At 65.3% G+C, this 11,178-nt stretch overlaps 3 protein-coding genes across 3 annotated transcripts in view; all 3 read right to left on the bottom strand.

The window, feature by feature from the left end:
* PFL1_03038 (uncharacterized protein) overlaps positions 1-924 on the bottom strand; it is a gene marked incomplete at both ends in the record, with an annotated part of 4,217 nt that extends 3,293 nt beyond the window's left edge. Inside the window, one exon of the mRNA XM_007880555.1 lies at positions 3-924. Within this exon, the coding sequence (XP_007878746.1) occupies positions 3-924 (922 nt within the window). The remainder of the gene's footprint in view (positions 1-2) is intronic.
* A 2,755-nt stretch (positions 925-3,679) lies between these two features.
* Positions 3,680-9,715, bottom strand: PFL1_03039 (uncharacterized protein; the record flags this gene model as incomplete). The annotated part of the gene is made up of 1 exon (XM_007880556.1): positions 3,680-9,715. The coding sequence occupies one exon, from the start codon at positions 9,713-9,715 to the stop codon at positions 3,680-3,682; it is 6,036 nt and encodes a 2,011-aa protein (XP_007878747.1).
* A 1,288-nt stretch (positions 9,716-11,003) lies between these two features.
* PFL1_03040 (uncharacterized protein) overlaps positions 11,004-11,178 on the bottom strand; it is a gene marked incomplete at both ends in the record, with an annotated part of 3,523 nt that continues 3,348 nt past the window's right edge. Inside the window, one exon of the mRNA XM_007880557.1 lies at positions 11,004-11,144. Coding sequence (XP_007878748.1) covers positions 11,004-11,144 — 141 coding nt within the window. The remainder of the gene's footprint in view (positions 11,145-11,178) is intronic.

Consider the following 11,178-nt stretch of genomic DNA (forward strand, 5'->3'; position numbering starts at 1 on the left):
ACGGCANGCCATGGCACCGAGCCGTCGGCTCTGGCGTAGGCGAGCGGCCCGCTCGGCTGCGCGCTCGAGAACGTCGGAGCTCTCCTGGAAGACGAGGCAGCGACGCCGCGTCAGCACCGGCGGCTCGGAGCCCAGGCTAGCGACCCTCTCTTCGGTGAGCGTGAGGTGCTGGTCGACCTGTTCCGAGCGATGCAGGCGGACTGCGGTCTGCCTCGGAGCACCCTGTGAAGTTGGCCTGTCTCCTTTCGCCGCGGCGTGCCTTGGCGGCGAGCGCGACGGCGAGCGACGCGGCTTGACTGGCTCGACAAAGTGCGTCTTGAGAGGCGTGATGGGGGTGCGAGTATCGCGCGGCGCGACGTCGTCGTCGGTTGTGTGTGCCTCCCTCGCAGAGGCAAGCGATGTGGGCGAGTCGGCGCCACGATCCTTTCGGAGGATGCCGCTGGATACGGCGGAGGGCAGTGCAGGCCTCTGCGGCCTGTGATTCGAAAGGGCATCGGCGAGCAAGCTCTTTGGCTCACGGGCGGAGAGCCCAGAAGCAGGCAGGAAGGTGGTGGCTGCCGAGGTCCCAGCCGCGAGGTCGGTGGACTGAACAGGCGAGGTAGGCTGAGGCTTGTTCTCAGCGGGCTCTGGAGACGAAGGCGTGCGTGCCAGCGGCCTCTTTTCAAAGGTGAGCGGCTCCGGCTGCACCTCTGCGGCCGTCGCAGATGGACGCCCGAGCGGCTCGGGTTGGGAGATGGCCGTTGCTGCGACCGCAGGTGGCGCTTGAGGCTGCTGCCGTCGCTGCTGCTGTTGAGTCTGCGACGGCGGCAATGGCGACCTGGAAGGGGCAGGAAGATGGTGCGCCTGGTCCGACCGAGCCGGCGGGCGCCCGCCCTGGAAGGCCGACTCGCGCGTCGGCGGCGTGGCGAATTGGATCAGGGGCATTATGAGGTGGACGAGGAGGTTGTGGGCGACGAAGGGCAGAGACAACAGCGGATCCTCTGTGGCGGTCGAGGAGCTGCTCGGGTGAATTCAAGCGTCACCTCTTGGATCGACAGCCGCGGCAACGGAGTATCGACCGGCAATGGACCACGAAGGTTAGGGGTTGAGGGTGAGCATCGAAAGACTGTTCCGGTGCGCTGTTGGCAAAAGGGTCGCGAGCGGCTCAAGAGAGGTGGCGAAGGGGAGTCGACGAGGGAGAGGGCGTCGGGTGTCGAGCTGAGCTGAGCTGAGCTGGGAGGGTGTGGATACGATGAGGAGCCAGAGCCCGAAAGGCGCCGAGCCTCAGGAGCGCTGTGCAACCATGTCCGGCTGACTGTGTGACCAGAGTCCGAGGGCGCGATTATGAGCGAGGGGCAAGTAGGAAGCCAAGGCGGCGGAAGCTAGGGGCAGGGCGCTGCTTCGAGGATGACGGTCAATGGGGCGTGGGGCGCCGACAAAGGAGAAACGGGCTGGCCGGGATGGTGGCGAGGGTGTCGGTTGTGGTTGCAGGTTGGCCGTTGGCCGATGGCCGTTGGGCGCGATAGGGCTGCTGCAGGCTGCGGAGGATGGGATGCGAGAGATAGGACCGACGGCGAGCAAGTGGGGGTCGAGAAAAAGGCCGGAAGACGGACGGTGCAGAGAGGGGATGGGCTTGGGTATACGGGGAGCGCGGTGTCGGCCGAGGTGACGGGGATGACGAAACAGGGGTGTGCAGGAGCGTAATCTGGCTGCGGTGGTGGTGGTGGCAGTGGTAGCGGTGGTGAATGTGGTGCTGGCGCTGGCGCTGGAGCTGACGGCAGGAGAGGCAACCGGAAGGTGGCATCTGCAAGATGGAAGGAAACCAACAAAGCAACGACCACCGGCAGCCAGGTACGGTACAGCAAAGGTAGGTGGCGCAGGCCTGCCAGGCCAGGACAGGAGAGAGAGAGAGGAAGGCGGGGTCAGCCAGCCAGCCAGCCAGTCAGCCAGCCAGCCAGTCAGCCAGCCAGCCAGGCAGCCAGCCAGGCCACGCAAGGGTTTGGCACCGACCCACGCGGGGTTGGTGGCCTGGACGCCCCGCCTGGAAAATCCCAAAATCGATCCTTGTCCCTCTCCCTCTCTCTTCTCTTCTTCTTAGCCGCATGGCCAGGGCAGGACCAGGACCAGGACCAGGACCAGGGGGCCAGCATCTGCCTCTCTTCTCGCCGTGCGTGCATCTGCGTGTGTCAGATCCAGATCAGCCCAGCCAGTGCCAACAAGCAAGAGATCATCGATTGCATCCCGCGCCTCCCCCACGCCACCCACCCACCCATGGCCCTTCGTTCGTCCGTTTCGAACGGCGACGGGCGCAGCAGCCAACATGGCTGGACCCCCCAAAATCGCGCCCGGTAACACCGTCCCGACCGGCACCACGCCAAACCGGTGCAGTTTGAGGTCTCCAGAGTAGTCGAGGCAAGCAAGCAAGGAGCCCGCGAGAAAAAACATAAGGAGCGAGGGACCAGCATGGCATGGCATGGCATGGCGCAGAAGGGGGTGCTGCGTCATTTCTTCCCTAGCTTCGGCCACCAAACCGACCAACCAACCAACCAACCAACCAACCTCGCTCTTCTCTCGCCCATCGACCGTCCGTCGGTCGGTCCGTCCGTCCATCTCGTAACATGCATGCAAAGCGCAGCGCAGCCCTGTTGCCGGCGGTCCGACCAAAGCCCTGGCCTGGCCTAGCCTAGCCTAGCGCCCCTCGACCTCGCTCGCAGCCATCGAACCGGCCTCTCAGCCTCCGCGCGGCTGCGCTTCCCTACGGTGCCTCTATCTCTGTTTTTTTCTCTTTTGTGTCTCGCCATTCGATCCTCGTACAGCGGCCCTTTGGTTGCTGAGCCAAGGCAGCAGCAGCAGCCTAGCCTTTTGTGACATGCCGAAATCGAGCCCGCCCTGCCAGCGCTAGCCAGCCAGCCGTGCCGACTCTAGGCGAGGACGATCTGCGCTAATTCCTCACGCACGCACGCACCCTCGATGCAACGTGGTGCATGGCATGGCATCCTCCATTCGCTGCCTCGCATCGATCCTGTGCCAAACCCTGCCCTGCCCTCGGCCAAATTGCCGCGGAACGTCATCTTGCCTGCTGGACACGACACGGCCGAGAAGATAGGCCCGGGGCTTTTCAAGTTTCCGCAACTCAGCTCTTCGCAAGATTTCCTCGCTTTTCGAAAATCAACCGGTTGCGCCGCTTTCGGAAAATCGCTCGGTTGCCAGGATTTTGGCGAGTTACGAATTCGGGGAACCAGCGCCGGGAGCAGGCTCTCTTCCGCCGCCGGGTGACTGCCAGCTGCTGCCAGATCGCATGGCCTCGGCAGTTTTTCCTGTTTTCGAAGCCTAGAGAGTGCGGCAACTTTGGTATTACCTTCAAGGCCCTCATTCTTCGGGCTTCACAAGTGGACCCCTTCTGATCCTCTCGGAGCCGCGCCTCGAGATGACCAGCCCCACTCGGCCGACCGCTAGCTCAGTCAGTCCCTCGATGACTCCATGCGTCCGCCACCGTCGACGGTCAGAGTCACCGTTCACCATGCCTTCCTCTCGACGCAGAGAGGATGACAGAGTGCACCGCACAGTACAGCACGGCACAGCACAGCACAGCACGGCACAGCACAGCACGGCAAAGATGGAATGCAAAAGACTGTGCAATTGACCGTCGTCGTCTCCGTCTACCTAGATTGTCTGCCTCGTCAATCAAGCTACCCTTTGCTCATCGCGACAGGCCCTTGGCCAGCGACTCGCGCACGCCGAGCAGCGCGGGCCTCCACACCTCCCTCGTCCTCCAGACGCCCAGGCCCGCCAGCCCGACGCAGCCAACGACGCCGACGACGACGCCGTCGCGCACGATGCGCTGCTGCCGCCGCTCGCGCCGCACCACGTCGGCGTACCCGAGGTTGGAAAAGGTCACCATCATGTAGAGGGATTGCCACATCCACCGCGGCAGCACCTTCATCAGCAGCCCGTCGAGCCGCTTCCGCAGCAGGTAGCCCCGCGAAATCACCGAAGACGCCATCTCCTGGTAGTTGTCCGACGCCAGCTGCACAATGCTCAGCAGGTCCGGATGCCGCGTCGTCGTGTACGAGTCCAGCGCGCGGTGCAGCGGCGTCATGGTCGTCGTCGCCGTCGTCGTCCCGGTCGCCGTATCGCCGCCCTCGTCCCTTCCTCGAATCACCGCCGCCGCCGCCGCCGCATCTGCAGCCGCCGCGTCGATCTTCTCGAGCAGCACCCGCACGTCCTCGAAGCCGCAGTTGAGGCCCTGCCCGTAAAAGGGCAGCATGGCGTGCGCCGAGTCGCCGATCAGGATGGCGCGGTCGCGGTAGTGGTACGGCTTGCACTTGACGCTGCCGAGCGGGCTCGGCCTGCGCGCCAGCAGGTCCTCGACGAGCCGGTCGCGGCCGATGAGGTCGACGGCGTCGGGGAAGTGCTCGTCGAAAAAGGCCAGGATGCTGCGCTTCGACGACAGGTGCTCGGTAAAGATGCGGAACGGCGCAAACAGCGTGCACGTGAAGCTGCCGTCGCGGTTGGGCAGCGCGATGAGCATAAAGTCGCGCCGCGGCCAGATGTGCAGGTGGTTGGGGTCCATCGACCAGGCGTCGTGGCCTCCCCGGCTGCCGTCCAGCCCGCCGTTGCCCCGCAGCCGGCTGCCGGCGCCCAGCGAGGTGCGCGGCGGGATCGACAGCTCGACGTAGCCGTTGTCGACGTACTCGTGCGAGTAGCCCATCCGCACCATGCTGCCCATGGCCGTGCGCACCGCCGAGTGGGCACCGTCACAACCGAGCACCAGGCCAGCGTACCGGGTGACGGTGTGCTTGTTCTTGCTGTTGATGTGCACGTCAAAGTCGAGACGGACGCGGTCGCTGGCGGCGACCGACTGCTGCTGCTGCTGCTGCTGCTGCTGCTGCTGCTGACCCGCCCTCCCGCCATTCTTCTTGGTGCTTGCGATGGCATGCTGCTGCTTCTGCTCTGCCACGTCGCCCTCGGCATCCGCGTACCGCTTGGCGCCGCCGCGGAGGTCGTGCTCAAAGTCGATCGTCAGCAGGCGGCAGTCAAAGTGGACGTCGATGAGCGGGTGCTGGCTGGCGTGCTGCAGCAGCAGATTGTTGAGGCGGCTGCGGTCGACCGAGTTGATGCACTCGCCGTTGGCGCCGTACGCCTGGCTGTTCTCGCTGACGACGGAGCGCTTCGAGCTGCCGCTGCCGCGGTGCGTCACCGTGTGGATCATGCGCGCCCGCATCGGCACCGCCTCGTCGAGCACGGTGTCGGCCAGGTCCTTTTCGAGACCCGTCGCGGCATCCTTGCCCAGCCCGACGACGGCGACGCTGCGCAGACCGGTGAGGCCGCGCGTCGAGATGGCCAGGTTGATGCTGCGCTGCGACGACCTGCTGATCGCCTCGGCCGTCCTGGGGTCCTGTCGAGACTCAAAGATATCCACCTTGCATCCGCGCTGCGCGAAGCCCAGTGCGGCCAGGCATCCGACGGGTCCGGCGCCGACGATGGCGATGCGGTCGGGCAGGATCGCCTTGACCGCCTTGAGGTCCACAGCGGGCGCGGCATCGGCCTTCTTGGCGACGACGGCCACCTCCGCGGTCTTGGCCTTCTTGGCCGCTGATGGCTCGGTGGGGCTGTTGTCCTTCTTGCTGCGTCGCGGAGCGGGCGAGGCTGAGCGGTGGGCCTGCGACGAGCCATCCTTGGCCGAGCTGCCGTTGACCGCTTTGGTCTCCTTGGGCGCCGTTTGAGCCACAGCTGAACCGGGGGCCTGGGCGGGAGCTTTCGCCGACGCAGAGGCGGATGCGGGGGCGGAAGCCGCAACGACGGCCGATGCTGCAGCCTCGGGCGCAACCTTGTGCTCCTCTGAGTGCGCGTGCTCCGAGGGCGGCGACAATGCTCGGACCATCTGTTCCAGCTCGGCGTTGCGCTTCGAGACCTCGTTGAGCTTGTTCAGGAGCTCGCCCATGCCCGCGGCGATGGCGCGGCTCGTCTCGACGGTGTCCTTCAACGCGTCGCTCTGTTCGGAAGACATCGACTTGCGGACGTTCGTCATCTCCGACACGATGGCCGCCTCGACGCGGTGCCCGACGTCCATCATCACCTCCTCAAAGTGCGGGGCGAGGACCTTGCTGACCACCTCGACGGCCGTCTGGCGGACCGCCGGCAGAATCGACTTGGCGATGCCACGCGTCAGGTGATCCTGGATCTCGGGGCGGCCGATCAGCTTCTCGAGCTCGACGGGCAGGGCGCCGGCCACGCTGCTCTGGATGCCGTTGGCCAGCGTGTCATTGGTAGCATCGCTGACCGCCGAGGCGAGCGCATCGTAGATGGTGTCGGTCATCTCGCCAGCCACGGCGATGGCCAGCTGCTCGGCGTCGATCATGGAGCTTGCTTGATCCGAGGTGACCGCGGGCGTGGCGCCCTTGAGCGCATCGCGCAGCATCGTCGACAGCCGGCTCTCGAGGCGTGCGAGGTCGGCGGCGTCGTTGCGCGCATCGTGGCTAACGCCGTTGACAGCTGCGAGCTTGCCGACAGAGGCAGGGGTGGGTGTCTTGACGTCCTCGCTAGCGACGACAGGGTTGCCAGATGCAGCCAGAGCGATCCGTGAAGAGGATAGCGAGGGAGGCTCGCTGCCGGTGGCGCTCTCCTCGTCGTCGGCCGCCTTCGACTTCTTGCCGGGCCTGGACTTCTTCTTCCTCTTTGGCTTGGCCTCGGATCCGGACACCTGCTGGTCACTCTGCTGAGGAAGAGGGGCGACGCTGCCAGCCTGCGGGGAAGCAGCTCGAGGGGTGCTGAGCGCAGACATGGACGAAGGAGCAGCAGCAGGGGCGTCCGAATCGTCGTCAATGACGACGGCAGGCTGGCCAGCAGCGCCGCTCTGCTCGCCCAGCTTGGCGCCAATCGCGGCGAGGGGCAGGTACACCAGATCGACACCCTCGGCATGACCGACGAAGAGGCGCAGCTCGCTCTGCGCCCAGGTCGAACGGCCGCGTTCGGTTCGCCGGACGATTGAAAGGGCGGTGCAAGGCTCGTTGACGGCGCACTCGCGCATCTGGGTGACGGGCTTGACGCTCCAGGGCTGCTGCCCGCATTGCAGCCGGTTCTTCAGCCTCGCAAGTGGCGATGCCGCCTCCTCGTCTGTCGCCGGCAACGGCAGCGAGTCGTACTCGAAGCGGAGGGCGAAGATCGACGAGCGGAGGCTGTTGGCAATGAGCAGCGTGTCGGTCATGCAATCGAAAGCGAGGAGGTTGTAGTGCGATGCTGAGAGATGCGCAGGCACCGAGGAGGGGATGCGGAAGCTAAAAGCGTGCTTCCACGACCGCGAGACGAGGTCGAATAGGGCGAGGACGGTGTTGCGCTCGAATCCGACGAGAATCGTCCTGACCGGGCTCGCATCGTCGCCGATCGCGGAAATGTGGCTGACGACGAGGTCGCGTGCCTCGACAGGCGGGGCGACACTGAACTCGAGGGGTGTTTCCTGCGCCGCGGCGTCGGCATTGTGGACCTGGATTTTCCAGGTGTTCTTCTCCTCGCTGGCGATGGAGACAATGAGACCACCGTCCGCCGAAAAGGCCCAGCCAGCGAGCGGGCCCGTTTCGGCGACCACCACCTTGCGCGCCGGGGAGTCGATCTGCGGCTCTTGCAGCTGGCCCTTAAGCTGGTCGACGTCGAGGACGATGATCGTGTTGTCGCTCGTCGAAACCGCAAGCTTGGGATCAGTGGGGTGCCACGCGATGCCGGTGAAGCGACGGAGCGGAACAGCCCCATCCTCGTGCTTGGCCGAGATGCGCAGCAGCACCTCGGGCTCCTCGGTCGCGCTGCCGTCGTCGACAAAGGACGCCGAAACGGGCCAGACGAGGAGCTCGTCCTCCTGCGACCCCTTGACGTTGTCGCCGAGCGCGGCCATCAGGTAGGGCCGGCGATCGTCCGCATTGACAGGCTGGAAAGCCACCAGAGTGCGCAGGTTGGCGCGCTGTGGGCTCCTCAACAGCGTCCTCTCTCCCGTCTCAAAGTGGATGAGGCGGACCTTGCCCTTCGACATCGCGTAGCATGCGACGTTTGCGCCGAGGCTGGCGACCTTGGACGCGGGCAACAAGCCTCCTGCCGAGACGCTGCACTGGAAGGCAAACGTAGTAGGCAGCAGCGCCACGCCGGACGTCTCGATCTTGGCTGGACAGAGGCTCGACAGGCCCGCGGGCTGCTTGGCCGACAGGTCGAGCGTGACGTGGCGTGGAGTGTTGGAAGCGCGAGAGGGCGAAAGGATCGAGAGTCCCGAGGTCTTGGCATCGTCAAAGGCGGATGCCCCGACTGCCCTCAGCGAGGCAGCGTGGTTGGCTGCGTGGAGTGCCTCGTCGGCTTCGCCAAGATCGCCAGGGACGGCGGGCAGAGTCGATATCGCATGCTCGAGCTTGCCAGACGCGTCGCCATTGACGTGTCTCGTGCTCGTCGCATCGTCACTCTTGGACTCAGCGGTGCGAGAAGCAGGCGCCTGCGACTCGGACCGTGACGGCTGTTCTGGCGTCTCCTGTGCTGGCGTTGCTGCTTCGGTGCTGGTGGGAAGGGCCGGAGCGGCAGACTGCAGCTTGGCCAGTAGATTTGCGATGCCCTGATTTGCTGCGGACCAGCCCTCGATGTCTGATCCTGGCTGCTGCTTTGCTTGCTCTGGCGGCGGAATGCCTGCGTCGGGCTCTCGCTGTGATTCTGTCTCGGGCGAACCCGCAGGAGACGAGCTTGCATCTGCGTCCGCCCGTCGCGAAGGCGATTGCTGCACACCGTCGTGCTGCGCCTGCGGCCGCGGCGAGGCAGATGGACGCTGCTCAGCCAGTAGGTCAAAGGCGCTGACAAAGTCGAAAGGCGTCTTGGTGGGAGTGGAGACGCTGGCGCTCTCGAGGCCGAGGCCACTTGGAGCGGCGGGCTGGGCGGGCTCAGGCGCAGGGACGATGGCTGCCTGCTGATGTGCGGGGACCTCGTGCGGTCCCTCGCCGGCATGCTCTCCGGCCAACTTGGCCTTGACGTCTCCAGCGGCTTGGATCTTGGTCTCTGCCTGATCCTGGCTCTCGGCAGCAGAGTGCCCTTTGAGCTCCGAGTCGACGTGGCCGTTTGCTTGCACCTGAGCGGTTGCGGGGGTTGTCGCGTCATTCTGGCTCTTGGCAGGCTTCGTTCTCGAGAAAGGCTCCCTCTCGGCTGCCACCGAGTTGGGTCCGCCCAGGAACTGCTGCATGAGCGCATTGACGTCCTGCGTTGACCGACTGGGCGAAGCTGTGTCCGGCTTGGCTCGGGGGCTGTCCGCGTTGCGCGGGGCGACAGTCGCGTCTACGGGCTTGGGCGGCTGCTGCGGCGAAGCGGCTGGGGAAGCGAGCTGGCTGGCGGCATTGTCGAGGAGCTGCTGGAACGACTTGAATGCGGCGGCGTCGTTGGGCGACGTGGAGCCGCGATCGCTATGGGTGTCGCTGCTGCCGTTGACCGACGAGGGTGCGCGGTTGCGATGTTGGCCGTTGGGCTGGTTGGTCTTTGTGGGCGTCTTTAGGTTGCCAGAAACTGTGCGTGAGCGTGTGCCATTTGGCTGCGACTGCGCTTGCTGCTGCTGGGCCTGCTGTTGGCGGTGGTTGTGGTGGTGCTGGTGATGCTGCAAGGTGGACGAGGATGCGCTGTGGGGCGGGGACGTGACCCTCTTTGTGGCGCCGGCGAGGAGATCGAGGAGCTGGTTGGTGGGAGGGGAGAGCGAGAGGGGTAGCGGCTCGGTCGGATAGGTGGCCATGCTGGCGTGGGCGAGGGGTGAGCCTGGCGTCACTGCAACGTCGAGGTGCGAGCGCGGTGGATGTAGCAGAGCGATGAGAAAGAGGGGCGATGGTGAGGCAAAATCAAAGATGGAGGTCGAGAGAAGAGAAGAGAAGAGAAGAGGCAAGACGAAGCTGCAGCGGGGTTGAGTGTGAAGCGGTAGTTAGAGGACGATGGTGGAAGGCGTGGCAGAGAGGGGCCCAAGAAGACTCGGGATGAGAGTCAAGCGTAAGCTCGCTGCCCGCCCCGCGTCTGCTCTGCTGTGCCAGCTGGCCGGCCATGAAACTTCCAGAGGCAGGCCCGCGCCCTTCCTCGGTTGCCTGATTTTTTTTGGGTTGGGCTCGCCCGTCTGTCTGCCTGCTGAGCGAAGCAGCCAACGTCACGTCATGGACCCTCGGCCCGCCTTTCCGCCGGCGCGCCCTTGCCTGCCTGGCTGCCTGCCTGGCTGCCTGCCTGGCTGGCCTGACTCGAGCTGAGCTGGCGCGGGCCATGTGGAGAAGACAGTCGGCGGCGGGGCTTCCTTGGCCAAGCAGCCTCGCGCTGGCCACGCCTGCTCAGCTCATCCCTCCCCGCGCCGCTCCGGGTCTGGCCGATCAATGCCCCCGTCTGACGAGATATCCGACATGTCGCCACCGGACTTTACCCATCTTTCGTCAACAGGTCCTCGAAAGCCCAGCCTTGTGACCACGACGGCCGCAATCGCGCCCGCCCATCGCACGCTGTCGAAATCGCAGATGAGTCGAATCTGGCATAGTCACTGAGATGACAGAGGGGAACAGGCAGAGGAAGCGGACGACGATCGCAAAGAGACAGTGTGGTGTGGTATAGCGTGGGCCAGACGACACGAGGGCCAGCCCTCGACCTTGCGCGTCGACGGTGACAGCGATGGCGACAAGGGGGTCGGCGAGTCTGCAGAGAGGGACGGCAACCTCGAGATGCCTGCATCTCCAGTTCCCTGCCTTCCTCCCTCTCGGCGACACGCCGCCCATCCTGGCTGGCTAGCTAGCTTTTGAGGTGTGGAAAAGAGCGTAAAAGGCAGACGAGCGACGGGAGAGGAAAGGAAGCGTTCGAGGCGGAATGGAAAGGCAAAGGACGATGCGTGGCGAATGACGGCGAGGCATGCGGGCCAGAGCTGAGCCCATTACTGTTGGCCATGCTTTGATAGAGATGAGAGAGGTGATAGAGGACGAGGCTGCGATCCTCGACGACGGTGACGACGGTGCAGGGTGCAGATGCAAAGCCTCGAAAGCGGGGGCAGCACCGCAGTCTCACAGCTGGTCCATGGGTTGATCCTGGCCCTTGTCCTGCTCGCTCGAGGCGGCCGACGCAGACGCCGAAGCAGCCCCGCCCGTCGCCGTCGCCGTGGCCGCCGACGACGACGAAGGTGCGGCCGCAGCGCTGCTCGACGCCTGCTCCGAGCCGTGGCCGTGCAGGTACATGCCC

This window comes from Pseudozyma flocculosa (genome assembly GCF_000417875.1).
Source record: "Pseudozyma flocculosa PF-1 unplaced genomic scaffold scaffold00009, whole genome shotgun sequence".
In the NCBI taxonomy this organism is placed as follows: Eukaryota; Fungi; Basidiomycota; class Ustilaginomycetes; order Ustilaginales; family Ustilaginaceae; genus Pseudozyma; species Pseudozyma flocculosa.